Genomic DNA, 25,813 nt, shown 5'->3' with positions numbered 1-25,813 from the left:
TATAGATTCTACATATTTATCCCCCGGGAGAGGAAAGCCGATAAGACGACCTAATCATATGGCAAGCCACGGCCTCTCGTCCGTTTACCAGTCTGAGTCGGGCATGGGAGTAGTTTGCCAGTTCTTTGTTTTCAGTAGCATGATCTTGATGGTGGAAGAAGCCGGCCCAGTGGTTAAGTCAGCGGCATGAGGTCATCGACAAATGTTAGGTTTAACAGCGGTAAGTTACACATCTCAATGCAAGATTATTCCAAAACAATGGGATTTATATATATAGTCTACTTATCGCGGGCAAGCTTTCATCAACATGCAGTTGAGTTATTCTATCGCTTTATCCCGTCGTTTCGTTTCATATGATTTCATCGTCGTTTACATCGTTTTAACCGGACATTATAATATACAGATGGAAAAAAGATTTTATCAGAGAGCTCACTGCAGACTTTTGAGAGAGCTTAATCTTGGCACGCATCGAAGTCCGAGGGGAGCAACCTTGCACCCTATATTACCTTCAAAATACCAACTCGCACTCGCGTGTTCATTCTTGAAAATTACATAATGTTTATGGTCGTTTGGGGGTTACAGTAAATCGACACATTGCATAATTCGCTTATGTAGCTTTTAATCAGCATAAGGGTTACCTCTGATACTATAATGATGTAGTTTGTGCAAAGATATTGAGTGGTCAAGGTTGTGAAAACTCCAAATCCAAATAAATGTTCACCGATATCTTATTAAAACTAGTTTATGCGTTGGTGAGCAATACAGTCTGGAATTGCGTATTCTCAACCGATGAACACGGAAACAGAAATAACAGCGAATGAAATCCATCGGAAAAAGAGCGCAATGCCCAAATATATCGACACAAATGTTCAGTACCTAAACGCGCTTCTCACGGATATGTGGTTGTGCACCGAATTCGCAAAATTAAAATTGACGGTATAATAACAGTGTCCCATTAATTAAAACAAAATTATAGATGAAATTCGGATCTCACGGAATTCAGAGGAAAAGAAAAATCAATGGCCAAATTACTAAATAATAGTGTCATTATCATCTGCACCATGTCACAGTGTTATTATAAATTTAAAAGAAGAGAAAAATTTTGAAAGAAATACATCCCTCCCGCAAAAAAAATGAACAAAAGTAATAGCATTCTAGCACAACAATGTAGCAAAACGATCCTTATATGCTTCTCGAGTCTATTAAATCAGAAAAATTTTGAATGAATTATCGGTCCCTGAAGGAATCCAGAAAATTTCAAATCGATAGGTCCAGTATAGTTACTGAGTAAAGCGATTTTTTATGATAAAAACAGTTAGTATAACGACCCATAGGCCCCTCGTGTTCGATAATGCAATAAAACTTTGAACGACGTAATCGCTTCCGGTTGTTCAGAAACTTGTATACGCCGCAAAAACAAAATCAAGTACATGTTTCAGCATCTTGATTCTCTGTACTAGCAATTGCATAAGGCATCGTTTCTTGGAATCGTCGCCTGCAGTGTGAACGATTGCTTCCGATTTGCTAGCACATAGTATAAACCAATATGACTCAAATTGTTATTTTTCTCAAATTTCAAATTCTTTTACAATATTTTTACGCCGGCATAAGCGTCAGGTCTCTGCCCGGAAACTATTTTATAATCATTACTGTGAACTGGGCTCAAGTACTAGTTTATCAAGAGACAAATTAGGAACTTCTAATTTTTTCGTAATGCAGTCTTGGTTTTTTATTTATTCCAATTTACTATTGCTTAATCAGATTGAATATGTCACCTCACATTTGAATCAGTCATAGGCTACTAAATTTCCGTGTTGTATAATCTATAAAAAATAGTAGCCTACTTCTATGAACGTAGATTAGTAGATATTTGTAAATCTTGTGCCACAGGCAATTACGACATATCTCGGGCAAAATAAGCTTGTTGGTTTATTTTGTAAGCAGTTCGATTATTTTTAGAAACCGTTTAGTACTGGAGATTATAAAAGTATTTTCGGATTCTGCACTACTAATTTCAACTTTATTTGGAAGATAAGCTACCTAATAAGCACAAATAGCCGTACAAAAGCGTTACGAAGTAATTTCTCGTGCTTCACAAATTCTTGGTATACTTCAATGATATAAAACTTCAGGCTCATAGCAGGATTCACGATATATAAAGGCTAGAATACCTCGAATGCGAAAAACAAACTTTATAGTATAAGGCAGCTTAAATCTGTTCAGTGTTTCTTTTACGTAGGTTACTAGGAAGTCATGCAATCAAAATTTGTTACGCTGGCTGGCTTGCTGCTTCTGGCGAATTTCTGTTTTAGTCAGGATACTATATCACGCCAACAGACGTGCCAACGGTTGAATAATGTGTTTCAGAGCATATGCCTCGATACGCCATTGCCAATTTCAGCAAGAAACCAAGGTATACCCGGGAAGAGAGGACCCAAAGGAGACAAGGGAGCCATTGGACAGAGTGGAAATAAAGGAGAAAGTGGTGTAGTAGATTATTCCAGGGTTGATGAAACAATATCGAGGAAATTCAATGAACGTGAGTGGTTATCATACATATTAGACTTCTAAATAAAGTTGGTATAATTAATTCTATGTTCCGTTCAATCTTTCAGTGCTGGTTCCTCTTTTACTGTGATGAACAAAAATAATGATCATTTGTGTGTGATCATTTTAGAAATGATTCAATGCATGGATAATGGAGGTAGACTCCTTATAAACATTTTATTTATACAATTGAGAAGGCTGGAAATATACAAGGAAGCAGAACGTATTTGACGCAAATCATCCATTTATTTTAGAAATACATACTCTCAGTGCCAGATTGGAGGAACTTGAAGAAATGGTCACAAACTTGAATAAGAAGACGTCAGGTGAATTCCACACCTAAATAAATGTGCATATATTCCTTGTAAACATAGTAGTGTTTTCGGCAATTTAGTGTTAACAAGAAAGAGATGTTGTAATAACTTTACTAGGTTGTATCAATACTGTGCCGTATCGCAGTGGTTCTCTAAACTTTGTCTTTAAATCCCTCCCTTCGCCTCCCTCACTATGCATAAACACTAATTTATATATTCAATCTTCAATGGATTATTATTTAGTGTTATGCACAAGTCAATCTCCCGCTTTTCAAATAGTTCATAATGTGTAAATAACAAACTAACGTATCGGCTCAAATTTAATGCCAATAAATCTACCGCTTCTCCTATCGTTTATAAAAGTCGATTTGCAAATGTAGCTTAAATCAATCATACTGAAACTTTTCAAATAAGAAATGATTTCTTAATTATCAGAAACATTTCTTTTTTTTTGTTTTTTCTTCATTTAGGACAAAGGGAAGCATCTCCGACAGCAGAGTGCACCAACAAATGGAACACTGAACGTGAGCTTTATTAATTCGTACTGATTTATAACTTTTAATAAAGCTAAATCGAAATTTAGGTTCCAATTAGAAAATGAACTCGAAAGCATTTTCCCAAATTACAGAGCATAGGATTTTAAATTAATTTAAGTCGTAATTACTTAGAACTCTGGTTTATATGGCTAGTATACAGGGTGTCATCAAAAGTAAGTAGGCTATACACTTTTAATTTTTATTTGCTTTTCAGGTATTCATCACAGACCGTTCATTTCTTCAGAAAACATATTATGGATGAGTAGTAAAATTTAGGTATTGTTTGCATCTTTCATCAACCCACAGAATGACAAGGAGATCAACGCAAAAAATGAGGTGCAAAATTGTTGTTTGGCACGAAGCATCTAAATCAGTAATGCAAACCCTGCGCCGCTTTAACATAATTTTTGGAATTAATTCGGCTTCAACAAAACGATCAATTTAGGCAATTCATCGTAAATTTATGGAAACTGGATCTGTAGTTGATGTACAATGATCAGGAAGACCAAGGAGCGGACGCTCTGAAGAAAACATTCAGAGTCGAGTTAATTCCGAATTCTCTGTTAAAGAGACGTTGAGTTTGCCATACTGATTTATACGCTACTTGCCAAACAGCAATTTTGCTCTTCATTTCTTGGGTTAACCTCCTTGTCATTCTGTGGGTTGATGAAAAATGCAAACAATACCAAATTTTACTACTCATCCATACTATATTTTCTAAAGAAGTGAACGCTCTATGATGAGTACATGAAAAGCAAATCAAAATTGAAAGTTTATACTTACTTTTGAGACACCCAGTATTTCCTAAACCCCACTATCTAATGTTTACCAATTTGGGGCAATGTACGCGGACTACTGGAAGATCATGCTCAAACGTTTTTTGTAAAACTTGATTTTATATACCGAATAAACTATTTAGAAGATTTTTTCATTTATTCCTTTGATACTGACATCTCTTTAGCTGCGGATTACATGTATATCGGCTGTTACAAAGAACAAACGCCGTGGCAGGGAACCCGTGTTGTAACGCCAGTTGAAGGGAGATTTCCGACTGTTTCGGGAAGCTATGGAGCCAGAACCAATGCGATAGAAAAATGTGCAAAGGTTGCTTGGTGCTTGGGATATAAAGTATTCGTGCTTCAAGCTGGTGGATGGTAATGTAGAATTTATTCAAAATACATAAAATTAAACCTTGTTTTTCAAAAATCTTATAATCGATCAAATTCGACTACCAAGAAAAGACATTAAAAATATTATTAGCTGGAGTTTTGTCATTTTACCTCCCAAACTGTATATAAGTGTAGTTTAAACCGTATTAAAACGAAAATTGTGTTTTGACATTTTAAACCGGTTTTTGTAATGAACATAAGACTGAATAATTTCTTTCATCTAATTATTGTAAATATCGAAGAACTATATTGTAGACTTTCAAAAACTGACTCTAGTCTAGAGCTCTTTTGCTCCTAGTGACTCCCTGACACACGAAATTCAAAGTTTTAATAATACGCGAATAACATGATGAGATTTGATAAGTGAACAGTCAACAGGGGCATCTAGGTACTAGTATAATATAACAATATATTTTTATATATATCTTCCTATTAATAGATATTTACCTAAGCCCAAATACTGGTAGCCAATCTTATAAACTGAAATCTATTTAAATGAACATTGTTATGAAGGGCTCAACCTACATACATTGATTGTTTAATCGGTATTATTTAGACTCAATATATCAAATGCGATTTAATACATCTGCCAATGCTCACAAAATATATGGCAAATATGGGTCATCAACTGCCTGCGGCCAAGACGGAGAAGGAGCTGGTGCGACAAATGCAGTGTATATGATAATTGGATAAAATAAAACTACAGTTTATTGTAACACCGAGTTTTACTACTTTGTGTTAGGATCACCGTATTTTACCGAAGGAGGAATGCCGACGACGGCTTGATCATATGGCTAATCACGGCCGGTTACCACTCCGTATATTGGTGTAGCGCATGGTGTAATGGTGTGTGGTCGCATTATGTATTATCAACAACGAGGACGCCTTGGTCACAGTGCTACGCATTAGGAATGGCGCATTACTAATAATTAGGGCGTGTTATCAACAGTGTGCATTAAGAAAAATTAAATGAGTAATCTGTACAAGGCTCTGAAAAACCAGCCACAGGTATGCAGAATTTAGGGTTTAAATGATCATTTATAAAGAAATTTTGTTTGCTAATCACTCATAACCTGTTTTAATCCTTGACTTTAAGAATATTTAAAGTTTATGCTCAGATTTTACTAAATCGTTAGCAACTGATCGCGGCAAAAACAAATCTTAACTACAGTCACACATTCATTACCAATCCGAGTCTCAGGTCAAGTAGAAACACTATTCTGCTTCTGTTTACAAGTCGAGTCCGAGTCATTATAGATTTCATGCTCAATTCTCATTGTTGATAATGTACCATTTCTAACGCTACAACGCATTGTTACCAATGCCCTGTTGATGATGCGCCTTCATTGTTGATAATGCAGCCTTCTTAATGCGGTCACGCATTTTCCCAATGTGCTGTTGATAATGCGACCTCCTTGTTGATAATATGCCATCCGTAATGCGACCTAACCTTTCCTAATGCGCTGCTCGTTACGAGACTTTTAGTTTACTTCTCGGACCACTTTAGTTTCATTCAAGTTGTTGAGATAAAGCTTCATTCAAATTGTATAATAAAATACATTTACCATGTCGATTTATATAAATATTCATCAAATTAGTAAAACCCGCCACGGTTATGTCTATATACCCCGTAATTGAGGAAATATCTCGGTATATTAAAATTTAACTATTTTGAAACAAGTGCGGGCCGTCTAGTTAGAGTGGTCCCAATAACTGGACCTCTGATCGGTGCCTATCCTAATGCTTTTTCTTGCCGTTTTTCGAAAAAGTTAGTTAATTAATTTGGCGTTAGCGTAACCGCCTCGCTCTCTCATTTTGATGAATGCGAGGAATTCACATAATACTTATTGTTAAGTTAGCGTACCTTGGAAATAATATGCTGACAGTAGAGCAGGGAATTTATTACGCGGCGCAACTGCTAACCGAGGAACGTCCTCCTGCCGCGTACACATTTAGGTATATAAGATTTTATAAACGTCAAGATTGTACCCAGTATTCGGTAAATTACGCATTTCAAAAGGCAATGTTCTGCCCGACTTCACAAGGATAAGATTTACATATATATCCTGGGCAATCTCTCAAGTTGTGTTTTTTCACTGTTTTATTGCGTCATTTCGTATATCTGATTTTATCGTCATATACATCGTTTTAACTGCACACTATAATATACAGATAGAGCAAGGATTTCACTCGTTATTTTTAGAGATTTCACAGCGGACTTCTGGTAAAGCTTAATCTGGGCACGCATCGGAGTCTTCGGAGAGCAACCTCGCACCCAATATTGACTTAAAAACACTTAGGCCTACGTGTCTATTCGTAAAAAATACATAATGTTTATTGTCTTTTGAGGATTTACAGTAAATTGAATTATTGCATATTTTGCTTTCGTAGCTTTTATTCAGCACAAGGTTTACCTCTAAGTCTAATAACATAATAAAAAAAAGGAAAAGAAAAAATCAAAGGCCAAATGACAAAATAATAGTGGTATTTATTATACTCAGCTGTGTACCATCTTGCAAGTTTTACCATGAATTGAAATAAACGGAAAATTTTGGAATAAAAGCATCGGTCCCGCCCAAAAAATGTTAACAAATTAACCTTCAGACCTTTACCCTGAAACGCTGGCAGATATAGAATTATTTATAAATTTTAATGCGTGCTGGACTTAAGTAATAGTTCATCAAAAGACGAATTAGGGACTTTTACATTTTTCGTTTTTACCTATGTGCTGTCATTGTTTTTTAATGTTTCCAATTTACTATTGCCTAATCAGTTTGATTATGTCACTTTACATTTGAGTCAGTCATACCAAATTTCCGTGTTGTATAATCTACGAAAACTGGACTTTTATGTAAGTAGAAATACAAGGGAAATTTAAAACTTGTGCCACAGGCAATTACGTCATACATCAATTAGAATAGGCTGGTTTGTTTGTTTTCTTAGCAGATTATTGTTTGAATACGTTAACGTTTAGTACTGAAGAGTAGTGAAGAAAATTTGGGGTTCTGCGCCAATGATTGTAGTTTTACCTGTAAGATACTCTAATTAAACACAAATAGGTATACAGAACCATTACCAAACAGTTTATTGCGCTTAACAAATTTTTGGCACACTTCAATGATAGAAGCATTCATGCTTGTAGCAGGAATTCGCAAAATATAAAGGTTTGAAAACATAAAAAAAAAATTCAGCAGAAGGCAGCTTGAATCTGTTTAATGTTTCTTTTACATAGATTACTAAAAAGTCATGCAATCAAAATTTGTTACCCTGGCAGGGTTGTTGCTTCTGATGAATGTCTGTTTCAGTCAGGATACTATATCACGCCAACAGTCAGTCAGTCAGTAGTTTATTTTATCGCAAATGAAAAATTACATTTCAGTGCGAAGGGAGACGCGATAAACCAGAGAAGGTTATCGAGCAGCGTCACCTTTGAGGCAGTAAGTCTAATATTAAATCATAATGAGAAAGAAGTCAAACATAAAATACTAACAAAAGCCGGACTTGAGACGCCATTAAGCGACCCGGTGACCCGGATAATAACGAAAGAAAGCAACTCCAGACACGACAGGCCGCGGTCGCCATGGTGACCGCATATCATTGAACAACCAACCAAGAGAGCCGAACTGCCGATGGTTATTCTGTGGCTGCGCTAAAGACTTTTGTCCTCTTGACGCAGTACCAGTACCAACAGACGTGCCAAAGGTTGAATAATGTGTTTCAGAGCATATGCCTCGATACGCCATTGCCAATTTCAGTAAAAAACCAAGGTATACCCGGGAAGAGAGGACCCAAAGGAACCAAGGGAGCCACTGGACTGCGTGGAAATAAAGGAGAAAGTGGTGTAGTAGATTATTCCAGGGTTGATGAAACAATAACGAGAAAATTCAATGAACGTGAGTGCTTTCTAAATAAAATAGGTATTATAAATTCCATGTTCCGTATACAATCTTCTATTGCTGTTTTTTTTTTACTGTTATGAACAAAAAAATGTGTTGGGATCATTTTAGAAATGATTTATGGCATATAAAATGGAGTTAGACGCTTTATAAACATTTCATTAATACAACTGAGGAGGCTAGAAATATATGAGGAAGCAGACCCCATTTGATGCAGATCTTCTATTTATTTTAGAAATACATACTCTCAGTGCCAGATTGGAGAAACTTGAAGAAATGATCACAAACTTGAATAAGAAGACGTCAGGTGAATTCTACACCTATGTGTATATAGTAAACATAGTAGTGTTTTTAGCAATTTGATGATAAAAAAAAGAGTTGGAATAATTTTTCTAATACAATTGTATCAATACTGTGTTGTATCGCAGTGGTTCCATAATATTGTATGAATTTCCTCCCATCGCCAATATTGGAACTCCCTCCCTTCCTATATTTCTCCCTCACTGTGCATGAAAACTACTTTATTTATTCAATCTTGTGGATTATTAGACATGTAATGGACATAACGATCGTTTTGTTGTTCTTGTTTTTCTTTGACACGTTTTGAAGAAATCGCTTTTCTCTCTGATTGGACCAAGTGCTTGGAAATTTTCAGGGAGTAAAAACTATATTTTTGCTAGAGGGCTATTACTTTTATTTTTTGCTATCACGTCATCGGAATTATGTGGTTCTACGTGTCCATATATTTGAGCATAGCTATCTTGTTATCTAGTATTACGCACAAGTCGATCTCCCGATTTTGTAAAGTTAATTCTCAATGTGTGAATAACTGACTGACGTATCGGCTCAGATTTATTGCCAATACATGTACCGCTCCTCATATCGTTTATGAAAGCCGATTTGCAATTGTAGTGAATTGAAGTTTTTTTAATAGAAAATGATTTCGTTATTATCAGCAGCATTATGAAACACTTCTTTTATTTGTTTTTGGGGTTCATTTAGGACAAACAGAAGCATCTCCGACAGCAGATTGCACCAACAAGTGGAACATTGAACGTAATCAATATTAATTCTACTGATTTTTAACATTTATAAGGCTATATCGAGAGTTTAATCTGGATTCAGGTTTCAATTGACAAATAGTTTTGAAACCAATCTTTACCAAATTGCTGAGACTAGTATTTTCAATTAATTTAAGGATCAAATGGCCAATATATTCCCTAAACCTAACTATATTGTTTACTAATTCGGTGCAATGTACGAGGACTACTGAAAGATCATGCTTAAACGTTTTAATAAATCTTTTAATTTTATATATATACAAAATAACCTAATTTTTCTATTTATTTCTTTTCTACCAACATTCCTTTAGCTGCGGATTACATGTATATCGGCTGTTACAAAGAACAAACGCCGTGGCAGGGAACCCGTGTTGTAACGCCAGTTGAAGGGAGATTTCCGACTGTTACGGGAAACTATGGAGCCAGAACCAATGCGATAGAAAAATGTGCAAAGGTTGCTTGGTGTTTGGGATATAAAGTATTCGTGCTTCAACATAGTGGATGGTAATGTAGAATTTATTCAAAATACATAGAAATAAGGCATGCCTTTCAAAAATATTATAATCGATCAAATTCGTCTACCAGGAAAAGACATTAAAAATATTATTAGCAGGAGTTTTGCCATTTTACCTCGCTATCATTTGTGTTTCATTAAACCAATTGCAACAGAAATTGTATTTCGATGTTTTGAACCGGTTTCTGTAATGAACATAAGACTGAATCATTTCTTTCATCTGATCGTTGTAAACTTGAAAATATTGAATACTGACTCTCTGACGCACGGAATGTCACCTTTAAATTATACGCGCAGAACATGATGAGATTCATAAGTGAACTGTCAACAAGCAGCATTTAGTAGTATGACACAACAATATATTTTTACATGAATCTTTCTGTTAATAGGTATTTACTTGAGCCCGATTGCTGGTGGCCTATCTTTTAAACTAAAATCTATTAACATCGTTATAAACAGGGATGGCCAAAACCGAATAGTTCACTATTTCGAATACATTCGAAATTATTTTTTTCGAATATGAAATTTCGAATACTTTGAAAATAAAATCCATTAATTGAAGCTTATCTAAATGTATGTAGGAATTTCCATACAATAAGTAATGGAATAACTGCTATCTACAAGTTACAACCTAGCTATATTACCAGGCATTTCATATTTGCAGATTATTGCAGTATATATTTTATATTCCATGAGTCATGTTAACAGAATTAATTAATACGGCAATAGTGGTATCGGTGATGGATTTAAATATTTGCGCAACACAAAATCATCCTAGTAAAACGCCCATACTTTTAAATACCAACCATTATCCAAATTATTTGCCAAAAAGTGGGATAAAGTATGAGTTATTTTTCCGACTTGTGACAACTTTTTCGTGTTTACAAAAATACGAATCAAAAATTAATTATATTCGGGAACTTTACCACACATTTTAAGTCCGAAGATCGCCGTTGTATGTTTGAGTAATAATACTTTTATTATTTTATGAATATGAAAATAGGAATCAAAAACTATTTATAATCGGGTAGTTTCCACACATTCCACAGATCACCGTTGTATTTTGGAAAATTCGAAAATAGGAATCAAAAATTAATATTAATCGGGGGTTTTGCCACACAATTTATGTCCACAGATTGCCGTGATATTGTGCCGAATATAATTAGTTTTTGATTCTTATTTTCGTGCTCACGAAAAATTGTCACAAGTCGGAAAAAGAATTTATACTTTATCCCACTCTTGGGAACTAATTTGGATAATGGTTGCCATTGGTTTGTACTTAAAAGTATGGACTTTTTACTAGGATGATTTTGTGCTGCGCAAAATATTCGAATCTAATAAATTTAAGTTGTAAAGCGACAATCATTTTGGACAACCTATTAACCCGAATGTTGAAATAATTTTGGAATGTGATAAGTAATTACACTGTATGTCCACTGGTTATTTCACAGCTGTGTTTTCCTGTCGTGTTCTGCTGAATCGGCAAAACGAAAGGGTCACAAATCGCTTTATCTCGGTGGCCTAGAAAAGCGACTTATTAGCCGGGAAATACGGTAATTGTCAATTTTTCGACGTAATGGAAATGAATTTGTAAATTAGAAGCCTAGTAGACACATTTCGGCAATGTCCACCCACGCAAACGTGCAAATGTGTCGCAACGCTATGCGACGTCAGGTCGCACAGAATATAAACAATCAAAGTGCCGATTCTATTTCATCGTCATTACAATACGTAAGACAGCGTAAAAAGTCGTTTGAAGATTCTCGTAAAACGAAACACCACGTTTACGGCGAAAAGTGGCTACTATTCGGAATTATTCGAAAATCAGCCAAAAAGGTATTCGAATACTTTGATATTCGAATACATTCGAATATTCGATTCGTTTTGGACAACCCTGGTTATAAACGACTCAACCTCATACCCTCAAAATTATTTCATTGCTTAATCAGTTTTTTTTAGGCACAATATAATAAATGCAATTTAATTGTCGAAGAAATTTCCCATAATTTGCGGTATTTATAGCGTTTTCGCCAAATCTTCGGCGATAAAGATTAAAGTTTTTTGAAAAAATTTGTTATATAATACAGGATAATCCCTGGTTGTTCAGTTCAACTCATTTTCAGGTGTGCAACATCCGCCAATGCTCACAAAATATATGGCAAATATGGGTCATTACTTACCTGCGCCCAAGACGGAGAAGGAGGTGGTATGACAAATGCAGTGTATATGATAATTGGATAAAATAAAACTACAGCTTGATGTAACACCGAGTTTTGGTAATTTGAGTTAGGATTACCGTATTTTACCGGGAGAGAACGATGACGGCTTGATCATAATTACGTGGCTAACCGCGGCCGGTTACCGCTCCATGTCGGGTATGGGAATTTTTGTCCGGTTACCACTCAATGTCGGGTATAGGAATAGTTAACCAGTTATTCGTTTCAGATGCAGACTTGATAGTGAGAGAAGTCGTAACTGATCAGCGATTACGTGGGCACCCAACGACGGCGAAAAGATCAGCGACCCTCTCGTACTTAATTATTCCCACGAACTTCCAACCCGCGCAAGGTCTAATGGTAGGCATGTTCCTAACACTCAGAACGATGCACGAACCACCGAGTCAGTGTAAGTTGTGTAACGATATTGCAGGGTTTGCAGATCTTTGATTTTCATAAACCAAGATTATACTGAATGATTTTCTATCCTGTATTATTATTCGCAGTGCATGTATCCCATTCCACCGACACGGAATGTGCCTGATCACTAAGTTCGCAACATCACCAACCGTGACTTCGGCGGTCACGCTTGATTAAAAAAGGTGCTCACACGAATTTTAAAATAAAAAGCAAAAGTTGGGCGAAATATGATATAGAAATTTTTCAAGTAATAGTATTTAGTGACTACTTCCATCTTTAATAACTGAAAATTTGAATTTGGGTTGAATCCTTAGCAACGGAGAAAGGTTATTATTTGACGGTTGTCATCACAATTAAAAATGAATGACAAATTGGGGACTGAATCTTCTGCGGATGGGCTCTGGGGTTAGTCGAGGTAGCGAAGACTACGCTTTCGTACAGGTGTTACGAAAAATTGGATACCGATTCCCGCAATACTTCGCTTTCGTGTTCATTTATTTGAGCATTGCTCTTTATTATTATTATTATTGGACTCGAAATAGGCCTATGGGTTGTTTTGTTATCATGTTGTTGTTGCTCTTTTTGTTAGCATTTTCCCCCTGGTTATGAAAAATTGACTTTTCTTCCCGACTACTGGACCAAATTTCAGTGGTTGAAGATTGTTGTTGTCGCTAGAAGGCTAATACATTTATTTGTTCCTAAATTTCCTATAAATTCTATGAGATCCAATATTTCATTTAAAATTTTGCTGTTATATATTTCTTCGTGTGAATTCAGTTGTTATTACGTCAAGGTTGTCATCGGTTTTGAAGATGCAACAGAAAGTTGATGCAGACATTGATTAATTATATATAAGCAGCAGTCGTTTATCCCGTGATGAAGATATAACATTTGGCCCACTAATTAAAATATATTCGCCATCTTTGGTTCTATTATTTAACGGTAGTTTTTGAAACAAGCCAATATTACATCGACTTTGTTCAAGGTCTTATGCGTTACCGTGTGTCATCGTACTTTCTATGTCGAAAACTTTGGCCAAAAAAGTCCGTTTTTGACGCATGACTTCCTACCCATCTCTCTATTATTTATTCCAGCTAAAGGGAAATACTACCTAATATGGTTAGTCTGGTTTTTGTATATCAGTTTTTTTGGACGGTTGCACAAAAACTCTGTCAAGTGCATCTAATAGCATCGTTCACTTGAACCTCATAGTATAAACTAGTAAGCCGAACGACGCCAAGTTTGCCGCGCCCTGCCTGCGCCGCTATTCATTTGGAACCGTAAGTAAATATTTACAGCTTACATCAATTTTATCATTGTTGCGCGATGTTTTTTTAAAACGTGCGAACGCAACATTTTGACATCAATGAAAGTATTCTCTGTGGGTACGGCGTCTATATGACCCACAGATGGGATAAAACTATAGAAAAATTTTTTTTTTTTAACTATTATAAGATGTAAAGCAATTTTTTATGCTTAGTCTGGCTACGAACAACTATGGGAACTTGTTTTTCGTCTCGCTTGAATTCCTGCTGTTGTTTGGCTGGGCTGATTGTTATTGCAAATAGAAAATAATTTCGAGTGCCACGAGTCTCTGAAGTAATGTTCAATATTAATATATATAGAATAGATTACCAAACAGTCATGCATTTACAATTAGTTAATCTCACTGGCTTGTTGCTTCTGGCAAATTTCGGGTTTTGTCAGGACACTATATCACGCCAACAGACGTGTCAAAGGTTGAATAATGTGTTTCAAAGCATATGCCACGATACACCATTGCCAATTTCGGCGAGAAATCAAGGTATACCCGGGAAGAGAGGACCCAAAGGAAACATGGGCGCCACTGGACAGCGTGGAAATAAAGGAGACAGTGGTGTAGTAGATTATTCCAGAGTTAATGAAACAATATCGAGAAGATTCAATGAGCGTGAGTGAAATATCATACATATAAGCTAAAAATGAGGTCTCTGAATGATGTTGTTTTCATTAATTTAATGAACCGTATGCAATATTTTAGTGCTTGGTTGTGTTTCGTTCATGGAGTTTAACAAAAATAATGTATTGTTGATATTTTAGGAATGATAAGATATGAATAATGTCCATGACTTTATGGTCTATTTTCTTTTACATAATCTGGTAATTTATAGGAAAACATGGGATATATTTAATCCAAATCTTCTCTTTATTTTAGAAATACATACCCTCAATGCTAGACTGGAAAAACTTGAAGAGTCAGGTAAATTCCCCATCTAAAAATGTATGACTGGAAAATTAACGTATTAGTTATTTAGCATGTTAAAGATGCTGAGCAAGACATTGAAGTAAGCTTTTTAAATTGATATCAATCCTATGCAAATAGAAGTATTGCATCGGATACCTCTAAATTAACATATTACACATCTCCTCATTTTGTTTATAAAAGTTGATTCTTTTGATTGGCTAAGGTTTGAAACCAAGTATATATATAAGTTTCTATTGAGCGGGAATAACTTTGTGATTATCATCGAAATTCTAATACATTTCTTTTATTGGACACGTTTAGTGGCCATAACGATCGTTTCAAAATTTTGTTGTTATTGTTATTTGTCTCCGTCTCCATTTTTAAAAAATCGCTTTTCTCTTCGAATACTGGACCAATTGCTTTGATATTTTCAGTGGTTAAAGATAAAATTTTTCTCCAGAAGGCTATTACTTTTTTTTTTCGCTATGACGTCATCAAAATAATTGCCACTGGGTGTCCTACGTGTCCATATATTTGAGCATAGCTCTCTTGTTGTTATTTGTCTCCGTCTCCATTTTTAAAAAATCGCTTTTCTCTTCGAATACTGGACCAATTGCTTTGATATTTTCAGTGGTTGAAGATAAAATTTTTCTCCAGAAGGCTATTACTTTTTTTTTCGCTATGACGTCATCAAAATTATTGCCATTGGGTGTCCTACGTGTCCATATATTTGAGCATAGCTCTCTTGTTTTTAGGACAAACTGAAGCATCCCCGACAGCTGAGTGTACCAACAAATGGGACACTGAACGTAAGTATTTTTGAATCAATTCGGATAAGATTTGTGAATCTTTCAATGGTTAGATCGGTGTTTTTCAACCGGGATTACGCGGCAACCTACGGTTTCGCCGGTACAGTACCGGGGTTCCACAGGTTTCCATTTAAATCCGATGGTCGAAAATCATGTATATGTATTTTGTTTAAATATAATCAAATATCTATTTTTTTTGCCACTATTGGGTTTGCTTTATATATATACATTAATAATTTATATAATTCAGATAATAAAAGACAAGTGAACTTATGTACTGGGGTAAGCTACCGCGGGTCTCTGGAATGTTTCATTGGGATTCCGTATCACCGAAAATTGATCTTATATATATATATACATATACGCTATTTCGGAAGTTTTTTCTATCTATTTTTTCCAACCAACATTTTTTTATTAGTTGCGGATTACATGTATATCGGCTGTTACAAAGAAGAAACTCCGTCGCAGGGTAATCGTATTGTGACGCCAGTTGAAGGGAGATTTCCGACTGTTACGGAATTTTATCGTCACAGAACCAATGCGATAGAAAAATGTGCAAAGGTTGCTTGGTGCTTGGGATATAGAGTATTCGTGCTGCAAGATGGTGGATGGTAATGTAGAATTTGTTCACTGTACAAAATCGTGAATGTGATTCGCTTAGTCGCTAATATTCACTAAATATGGAAATATTAAAGTAGTTTTTATGCAAAGTTAGGGAGGAATGAGTAATTCCAAAATGGGTGAGGTGGGAATTGATTAAAAATGGTTGCGAACTATTGATCTAATTTATTACAATAGTATATTTTTACATACTGTACATCTCGCAGTTAGTAGGCATTTTGCTAAAACCTCTAGCGTATAGTCATATTCGTTAAAACCAAAATGTAGCATCGCCGTGAAGAATTGAATTTGATACTCTCAGAATTTTTCTGTTGCTCAATTGATTCTATTTAGGCACAATATATCTAATTTAACTTTTAGTTTAGTTGTGAAGTATTCAAATTTTGTAGTTTTTATCAAGATATATATCTCCAAATAATCGGTGATAAATTCGAATTTCGTCTTTATAGCTAATAATGATGATCTTATGTGAAATAAGTTTTGGTCAAAATATTTTTCATTATTGAAACATAAATAAATTCTTACCCCTTCTCCCTCACACAAATTCTACATTTCTTCTATGAACACGAGGAAAACACTTTTTTTGTATAATATATGATTTTTCTTATTTTTAGGTGTGCAACATCAGCCAACGCTCACAAAGTATATGGCAAATATGGGTCATCAACTGCCTGCGCCCAAGACGGGGAAGGAGCTGCTGGGACAAATGCAGTCTACATGATAATCAGATAAACCTGAATTACAGCCTGTTATAACATCCAGTTATGTTATTCTATGTTGCCAATTTGTGTAACGATTCTTCAGGATTTGTACATCTTTGAGTTCTACAAGCCATGTATACATTGTTATTGTTGAACGTATTTTTACCTTGCATTTTCGTTCTATTTTCTTATATCATATTTACAACTTATTAATGCTCGAATATATGGAAACGTAGATATTGGAACTAGCCACAGTACCGGTAGCATATGAACACACGGAAATGTTGCTGAGCACCGAGTTCGCAAAATTAAAATCAATCCGTCGCATCCGTGACTTGAGCGATGAAGATTGATTGTTTATTAGTTACCTAGAATTTTTTGTAGCTAAAAAGTCGCATAACAGCAAAAGTAACAACAACTACAGTATTTAGAAACACGATTCACTTCGTCACCAACTTGTCTTAACAGAAAATTGTATTGTAAGTAAAAAGCAGTACACGCATCGCGTCGACGCTGTAAAAATCGAAATTACTGTATAAATGGCGGATCGTTCAAATGGCAAATGGGCCCATATATATATTTATCCTTATTCCCAACTAGTATAGTTCTATGTACAATAATAGAAACTTTTCTGTGCATGAAATGTAATTATTTCACTCAATTCAGGAAACAAATATGCAATTTCCGACAGATATATTCGATTCCAACTGCGAAATTCATCTGTTCCGTCAACATCAACCATTCGTAAAAGCTACTCTGCTATAAGTTGCCAATGGAACTCGTCATGTTATCATGATGTCACATGTGATTTTCAGTCCAAAATTCAAATAAATTACAGGGATTTTGTATTTGCGTAAATGTTCCATCGCGCATTGAGCACGAATCGCTCACAATATTTACTCGAACAATTGAAAAATCATCTCTCTAATCATATATGAATAGATGAAGAACAATCATGTGTTTAATTCTGCTATTTAAGTTATTCTTTATCAGGTCTAGTAAGACAACAATACACCAAACCGCCATATCAAAGCTTCGATAACTTTTGCAGTTTTCTGTGATAACTCCCTTTTACCCGTCCTGAATGATGTTTTGCTTTTTTTTTGTAAATGGCTGTTTTATCTAATTTACATAATATGGTGATGAAATGAATGTTACTATGCTGCTCGTCACTGGCAACAACTCAACTAAACTTGATTAACGTATAAATCTCCCGCACCTGGAACGAACTACTGAGGCACACGATTGTTTAGTGTATACTATATAGTAATTATTTTATTCACTTTTGAATGTTTTGCAACTCTCAGAATAAAGGCGATTCTATAAATAAAAGGCAACTAGCATCCTTTATATAGTTTATAATTTCATTAAAAAACAAGAAGAAAAGAGCTCAATTAAAAGATTGTATTTTGAAATAAAGGACGGTTGGTAACCCTGCTGAAAACAAACTTACCATTTCATTTCAACAGTCATGGCTGTAAACGTATAAAGAGTAACAGTTAGAGGGAACAGCTGAAATTTTAAAATCAGCAGTTGTATCACTTAGGTAGAAGCTTCAGCAGCATTGTTTCCAGTAACTGTATACTGCAATGGTTTATTTATTGTTAGATTGATTTGAGGCCAATTTTATCATTAATATTTACGTTTAATTCAAATGTTGGTATGTTTTTTGCATTAATTTCGTGGGCCATGAAGAATTTTTAGGTATTACAAAATTCTCAACGAAACATCGTTTAACTATTTGCATTTGAAAACCAAAACTGGGTACCGCTCAAATATCACTATCAGTCGTGAATAAGACACGGCTCTAATGTTTCGTTCCCATCCATATTGATAACTATTTGGCCTTGAGGGGATCATAAATTGTTCACTGGAATATTGTGACATTTAGTCATCAGAAGTTCGGAATATATTTCACAGTAATAATAACATTCAAGTGATGAAGTTGCGACATGCTCTGTCTCGATTAATAGGAATGAATTAAAAAATAGGCATCACATAAGATACTGTCTTTATTCATATTTAAACAAAATGATCCGACATTTGGATATATGTATAAGTTTAATCAAGTGGGTAAATAAGACTGGTGGATATATCTTTTTGCAATGATTTTTCTCGTAATTGAGATTGGTGTTGAAGACTAAGTCGAAATATTTCAGTTGATATTGCGTATAAACTTCCAACTGCACGGAGGACAAATGTTTGATTGAAACTATATGGAGCGTCATCATCAGTCTAAAATTAGAACATGTTAGAGGATCATATTTTGGTCAATCCATGAACAATTATATTTCCGCAGACTCGGACCCCGTGGAAAATAATTATGTGACAAACGACTGCTGGACTTTTGTTGTCTTCACGTGGTGGTTAACGTAACTCGTAGGTGCTAGGTCATAGCGTTCTCCACCAAGCAACCTCGCAAATCTCTAACGATATGGTGAATTTACTGTTGTTATTCTCGACAGGGACATTTTTGCATGTGTCATTCCTGATTCTCACTTGACTATGTTATTCAAAAATGACGTCACTGTTACATCACAAACACATAATACCGCTTGCCAAAGTTTGGCGACGAAAAGATGCAACAGCAAGTTTCAGATTGACGCAGACATTGATTAATTAACTATCTATGAGCAACAGTCGTTTATCCCGTGATAAAGATATAACATGTGACCCGCCCATTGAAAGATAGTTTTTGAAACACGCCATTATTACATCGATTTTGTTCACGGTCACGAGCGCTATTTTATTCTCTGCGGTAGTCAGTGCTAGTTTTCATTTGTGTACTTAACATTCGTTCAACGAGTGTTACTTTCTATTTTTTTTTACTTTTCATGTTGAAAATTTTGAAGCATGACTTCTCACCCAGCTCTCTATTATCTAATTCTAACAAGTAAGGGGAAGTACTACCTAATATGGGTAGTCTGGTTTTTGTACATCAGTTTTTCCATGGTTGCACAAAAACGCTGCCAAGTACATGCATCATTCACTTGTATAGTATAGTTATGAACTATTAAACCGCACGACGCTCAGCTTGCCGCGCCCTGTTTGCGCCACCATTCATTTGGAACCGTAAGTAACAATCCACAGCTTACGATAATTCCATCACTTCTTGCGCGATGTTTTATGAAGCGCGCCAACGCTACATAGATTCCAACATTGATAAAATTATTCTCTGTAGTCACGGCGTCCATATGACCCACAGATGGGACTAAAACTGGAGTAGAAACAGTTTTTTAAATACAATAATATGTAGAGAAGACTTTTTTGCTTACCCATGCTACAGTAGAACAATTATGAGTGATTGAGAAACAACTATTTTTCCCCTCGCTGAATTCTTGCTGTTGTTGGGATTATTGTTTTCGCTAGAAAATAATTTCGAGTGCCATAAGTCCCCAAGGTAATAATCAATATTTCTATTATATATATATATATATATATAGATTAGCAAAAATTCACGCAATCAAAATTTGTTACACTCATCAGTGGCTTGTTGCTTCTGGCGAATTTTGGTGTTTGTCAGGACACTATATCACGCCAGCAGACGTGCCAAAGGTTGAATAATGTGTTTCAAAGCATATGCCACGATACACCATTGCCGATTTCAGTAAGAAATCATGGTGTACCCGGGAAGAGAGGACCCAAAGGAGACATGGGCGCCGCTGGACAGCGTGGAAATAAAGGAGAAAGTGGTGTAGTAGATTATTCCAGGGTTGATGAAACAATATCAAGAAAAGTCAATGAGCGTGAGTGAAATATCATACATATAAGCTTCGAATGAATTCTCTGAATGATGTTGTTTTCATTATTTCATTAAACCGTATTCAATGTTTTAGTGCTTGGATGTATTTCGTTCATCGAGGAGTTAAACAAAAATAATGTATTGTTGATATTTTAGAAATGATAAGATATGGATAATATCCATGATTTTATGGCCTATCTTTCTTTCACATAATCTGGTAATTTATAATAAAACATAGGATATATTTAATCCAAATCTTTTCTTTATTTCAGAAATACATACTCTCAGTGCTAGATTGGAAAAACTTGAAGAATCAGGTAAATTCCTCATTTAAAAATGTATGACTATTAGAATAGTAATAATGTATTAGCAATTCAGTGTAAACTTGGTAATAGCATGAAGATGCCAAGCAAGACATTGAAGTAAGCTTTCTAAATTGATATCAATCGTATGCAAATAGTAGTAATGCATCGGCTATCACTAAATTGCCCTACATATAAATATATCCTCATATCATTCATGAGTTGATTTTTTCTATTTACTAATACAGTTTATTTTTAGCACAAATGGAAGCATCCCCGACAGCAGAGTGTACCAACAAATGGGAAACTGAACGTGAGTATTTTTGCACCAATTCCGATAGGATTTGTGAACTTTTCAATGGTTAGATTGGTGTTTTACAACCGGGATTACGCGGCAACTTAGGGTTTCGCCGGTATAGTCCCGGGGTTCCGCAAGTTTCTATTTAAACCCGATAGTCGACAATCATTTGTATATTGTTTGAATATAATAAAATTCCTATTAGTTTTGCCACTGTTATTAAACTTTCAACACTTTAACTTTGTTATGCCAGTGTTGGGTTTGCTCTATATATATTTATAGTTCAAATAATTCGAAAATTGAACTAATGTATCGGGGCACCTCGAGCATCCGGAATGTTTCGTTGGGGTTCTCTTCACCAAAAAGGTTGGAAATCAATAAATTATATCGAGAGTTTCAATAAAGATTTTCAGTGATCCCGAAGTATTCGTACCAAGATGACGCACAACCTGAACATAGTATGTGTGCCTGGTTAAGGTTGTTCAGGTTGTGCATCATCTTGTTACGAATACTTTCGGAGCGCCAGATTTTTTTATTAGATTAACTTTTGTGTACTTTAAACTCAAGTTTACGTACTAATTTAGTACAATACAGCATATACGCACAGTATATCACGTGATCTAAAATTGATCGTATATATAATATATACAAATACGCTAAGTTTTTTCTATCTATTTATTTTCTATCAACATTTTGTTTAGCTGCGGATTACATGTATATCGGCTGCTACAAAGAAGAAACTCCGTGGCGGGGTAATCGTATTGTAACGACAGCTGAAGGGAGATTTCCGACTGTTACGGGAAATTATGAAGCCAGAACCAATGCGATAGAAAAATGTGCAAAGGTTGCTTGGTGCCTGGGATATAAAGTATTCGTGCTTCAAGCTGGTGGATGGTAATGTAGAATTTATTCAAAATACATAGAAATAGAGCTCAAACTCAATAACATTCAGAGTCGATTATTATTATATTGTATTGGGATTGTAAGATGCAGGAGTTTTGCAAATTTCACCTCCCAAATTGTATGCTGTGTCGTAAAGCCAATTAAAACAGAAATTGTACTTTGGGCATTTTTGAGCGGGTAAAAGAAGTGCAATGGAGAAATCATTTCTTCCATCTGAATATTGTAAATTTGAAAATAGCTGTCTGTTTGATTCCAGACTTGTCTGATACTGTTTTATTCCTAGTATTCTATTGACATACGATATTTAACCCTTAACGCCCAGAACATAAAAGATTTATTACAGGATCAGTGTCAATAAGTACACTGCCAGTATGCAACACCTAGTTCAACGCTTTCTAACCAGAAATGAATTTTGACGTTTTGAAGGAGGAATTTTGTTTTTTAATTGCTGTAGTATTACTAATACTATTTAGCTTTTTTATTTTCACTGTACATTTAGGCACGCTTAAACTGTACAAAAGCGTAAATGCGACTTGCACATAATACTAGCTAAGATCTATTACAGATTGGAAAATTAAAGTAGTTTTCATACTAATTGAGGGAGGAATATAGAGTTTTAAAATATGCGAAGGGAGGAATTACCTAATTTCATACTCTCAAAATTGTTCTGTTTTTGAATCGATTTCATTTAGGCACAATCTATCTATTTCAATTTAATCTTATGACAAAGGATCAATTTTGTGGCATTTATTAAAATATGTCTAAATAGTCTTTTGTCTTCATAACTAATAATGATGAACTTATGTGAAAGATTTTTGTGAACAAAATTTATCATTATTGGAATATAAATAAATTTTTCATTGTTCCCCCTCTTCCAAAATAAATAAATTCTTTGTTACTTCTATAAACATGAAGGAAGCAATTGAACTTCTGTTTGTGTATCAAACAACCTGGGTTCTGTTTTTTTTTGAAGGGGGAGGGAGTCACCTAGCACGTTCATTACGATCATAATATTTTATTCAGCATCTCACAAAAGAAATTTTCCTGTTCCTGTTTCCTGTCATTTCAGTTTAGTTTATTTTCTGGTGTGCAACATCAGCCAATGCTCACAAAGTATATGGCAAATATGGGTCATCAACTGCCTGCGCTCTAGACGGGGAAGGATATCATTGGACAAATGCAGTCTACATGATAATCAGATAAAACTAAATTACAGCTTGTTATAACATCCAGTTTTGCCATCTTATTTACTAAATTGTGTAACGATTTTTCAGGATTTGTACATCTTTGAGTTCCACAAGCCAAGAATACATTGTTATTGTTGAACGTATTTTTATCTTGCATTTTTGTCTGTTTTCTGGTATTATATCTACAACTTATTAATGCTCAAATATATGAAAATGTAGATATAGTAACTAGCTACAGTACTGGTAGAATATGACACACACGGAAATGTTTCTGAGCACCGAGTTGGCAAGATTAAAATCAATCCGTCGCATCCGTGACTTGAGCGGTGAAGATTGATGGTTTATTAGTTACGTAGATTTTTTTTGTAGCAAAAAGTCGAATAACAGCAAGAGTAGCAACAACTACAGTATTTAGAAACACGATCCACATAGATCGCACTTCGTCACCAACTTGTCTGAACATAAAATTGTATTGTAAGTAAAAAGCAGTACACACATCGCGTCGACGCCAGAAAGTTCAAACATACTGTCTGAATGGCAGAATAAAAATGTCAGGCCACTCAAATGGAATCATATATATATACGTTTATCCATATTCCCAACTAATATAGTTCCATGTACAATAATAGAGATGTTTCCGAGCATCAAATGTCATAATTTCACTAAATTCTTGAATATAAATACGAATTTCATTCAAACTGACAAATTTATCTGTTTGTCACCATCGACCATTCGTGAAAGCTACTCTGCTCTAAGTTGTCAATGGTACTCGTCATGTTACCATGGCGTCACATGTGATTTTAAGTCCAAAATGCAGGGCTTCTGTATTTGCGTAAATGTTCCATCACGCATCGCATTCACGAATCGTTCACAATATTTAGTCTAACAATTGGAAAATAATCTCCCTAACGGCTATGAATAGATGATAAGAAAAATCATGTGTTTATTTCTGCTATTCAGGTCTAGCAGGACAACAATACATCAGACCGTCATATCAAAGCTCCGATAATTTTTGCAGTTTACTGTGACTCCCTTTTTTACCCGTTTTCAGTGATGTATTGCTACTTTTTGTTAATGGGTGTTTTATATTCAACCTAATTTACATAATATGGTGATGAAATGAGTATTACTATACTGCTCGTCACTGGCAACAACTCAACTAAACTTGATCAACGTCGGGAGACTTAGGAAACGAACGAATGAAGCGCGAGATTGTTTAGAGTTTAGTGTGTGCTATATAGTAATTATTTAATATTTTATTAACTTTTGTTTTGCAACTTTTAGAATAAAGGCGATGCTAGAAATAAAGGACAACTAGCATCCTTTGTATAGTTTATAACTTCATTGAAGGACAAGAGGAAAAAAGCTTAATTAAAAGATTGTATTTTGAAATAAAAGACGGTTGGTAACCCTACTGACAGTGACAATACACTTACTATTTCCTTTCAACAGTCATGGCTGTAATCGTATAAATAGTAACAGTTACAAAGAACATTTTAAAATCAGCAGTTAGCGTCACTTAGGCAAAAGCTCCAACAGCATTGTTTTCAGTAACTGTATTTTGCAATAGTTCATCTATTTGTAAATTGATTCGAGGCTGATTTTATTATTAATATTCACTTTTAATTCAAATGTAGGTATGTTTTTGCATTATTTCGTAGGTCAAGGAGACTTTTTAAGTTAGTACAAAATTCTCAACGGAAAATCGCATTTTAACGCTTTGTATTTGAAAACCAAAAATGGGTACCGCTCAAATACCCTCATCAGGCGGAAACTGGGCGGAAATTACCAACTTTCATGACTTTTGACCGATGCTGCCAGCTACGTTTTTACTGATCTCTCAGAGGATGCCCGCCCTGGCGCGCCGTTTCAGAGTTCGCATGGTTGCTATTCGTGCCTGCTTTGAAGAGCTTGCTTTGTGCAAATGTTGCTTTAACAGTCTTTCTAATACTATAAATTGCATACAGACTAACCTATGTATCTTCACTGCTAAACATTAGAACTGTATTGTTGCATATTGTACCGGTAGTGCGTGGTGCACCGGTACCGCCAGATAACCGGACATCGTGCCAAATTTTGTTAGCATCTAGTCCAGGGTCTTCCAACCTGTGGCCCGCGGGCCATATGTGGCCCGCGCTGTATTTTTCGGAATTGAATAAAAAAAATTGAGTATTGATGTCCGGAAATAAAAGAGGCGTTTGCAAATATAAGCCTGCCAAGACAGACGATTATCGTCGTGTTGAAGAGCTTGGGAATTCTATAGCAGAAACTTTAATTGCAAAAGCGGGAAAATTATCATCGTATTCCTTGGTGCTTGACGAAAATACTGGCATTAAGTCTAATGCTCTTCATG

The 25,813-nt window shown here is 35.2% G+C and overlaps 3 protein-coding genes across 3 annotated transcripts; all 3 read left to right on the top strand.

The window, feature by feature from the left end:
- The first annotated feature begins 2,017 nt into the window (after positions 1-2,017).
- LOC144422957 (uncharacterized) lies at positions 2,018-12,293 on the top strand. The gene is made up of 5 exons (XM_078113035.1): positions 2,018-2,539; positions 2,802-2,873; positions 3,332-3,385; positions 4,359-4,551; positions 12,161-12,293. The coding sequence occupies exons 1-5, from the start codon at positions 2,254-2,256 to the stop codon at positions 12,276-12,278; spliced, it is 723 nt and encodes a 240-aa protein (XP_077969161.1). The 5' UTR covers positions 2,018-2,253; the 3' UTR covers positions 12,279-12,293.
- Positions 12,294-14,123: 1,830 nt separating this feature from the next.
- LOC120344464 (uncharacterized) lies at positions 14,124-17,300 on the top strand. Its single transcript, XM_039413700.2, has 5 exons — positions 14,124-14,603; positions 14,868-14,912; positions 15,653-15,706; positions 16,125-16,317; positions 16,942-17,300. Exons 1-5 carry the CDS (start codon positions 14,276-14,278, stop codon positions 17,057-17,059), a joined length of 738 nt encoding a protein of 245 aa, XP_039269634.2. The 5' UTR covers positions 14,124-14,275; the 3' UTR covers positions 17,060-17,300.
- A 3,170-nt stretch (positions 17,301-20,470) lies between these two features.
- Positions 20,471-23,603, top strand: LOC120345153 (uncharacterized). The gene is made up of 5 exons (XM_078113036.1): positions 20,471-20,774; positions 21,043-21,087; positions 21,332-21,385; positions 22,072-22,266; positions 23,361-23,603. Exons 1-5 carry the CDS (start codon positions 20,681-20,683, stop codon positions 23,474-23,476), a joined length of 504 nt encoding a protein of 167 aa, XP_077969162.1. The 5' UTR covers positions 20,471-20,680; the 3' UTR covers positions 23,477-23,603.
- The last annotated feature ends 2,210 nt before the right edge of the window (positions 23,604-25,813 follow it).

Source organism: Styela clava, chromosome 5, assembly GCF_964204865.1.
Source record: "Styela clava chromosome 5, kaStyClav1.hap1.2, whole genome shotgun sequence".
Classification (NCBI taxonomy): Eukaryota; Metazoa; Chordata; class Ascidiacea; order Stolidobranchia; family Styelidae; genus Styela; species Styela clava.
This window is presented reverse-complemented; position numbering and strand designations above follow the sequence as displayed.

Coding starts and splice junctions, on each gene's coding strand:
- LOC144422957 (XM_078113035.1), top strand. CDS start 2,254: ATGCAATCAAAATTTGTTACGCTGGCTGGCTTGCTGCTTCTGGCGAAT. Junction 3,386..4,358: donor CAACAAATGGAACACTGAAC/GTGAGCTTTATT, acceptor ACATCTCTTTAG/CTGCGGATTACATGTATATC. Junction 4,552..12,160: donor GTGCTTCAAGCTGGTGGATG/GTAATGTAGAAT, acceptor ACTCATTTTCAG/GTGTGCAACATCCGCCAATG.
- LOC120344464 (XM_039413700.2), top strand. CDS start 14,276: ATGTTCAATATTAATATATATAGAATAGATTACCAAACAGTCATGCAT. Junction 14,913..15,652: donor GGAAAAACTTGAAGAGTCAG/GTAAATTCCCCA, acceptor TCTTGTTTTTAG/GACAAACTGAAGCATCCCCG. Junction 15,707..16,124: donor CAACAAATGGGACACTGAAC/GTAAGTATTTTT, acceptor TTTTTTTATTAG/TTGCGGATTACATGTATATC.
- LOC120345153 (XM_078113036.1), top strand. CDS start 20,681: ATGGGCGCCGCTGGACAGCGTGGAAATAAAGGAGAAAGTGGTGTAGTA. Junction 20,775..21,042: donor ATCAAGAAAAGTCAATGAGC/GTGAGTGAAATA, acceptor TCTTTATTTCAG/AAATACATACTCTCAGTGCT. Junction 22,267..23,360: donor GCTTCAAGCTGGTGGATGGT/AATGTAGAATTT, acceptor TTATTTTCTGGT/GTGCAACATCAGCCAATGCT.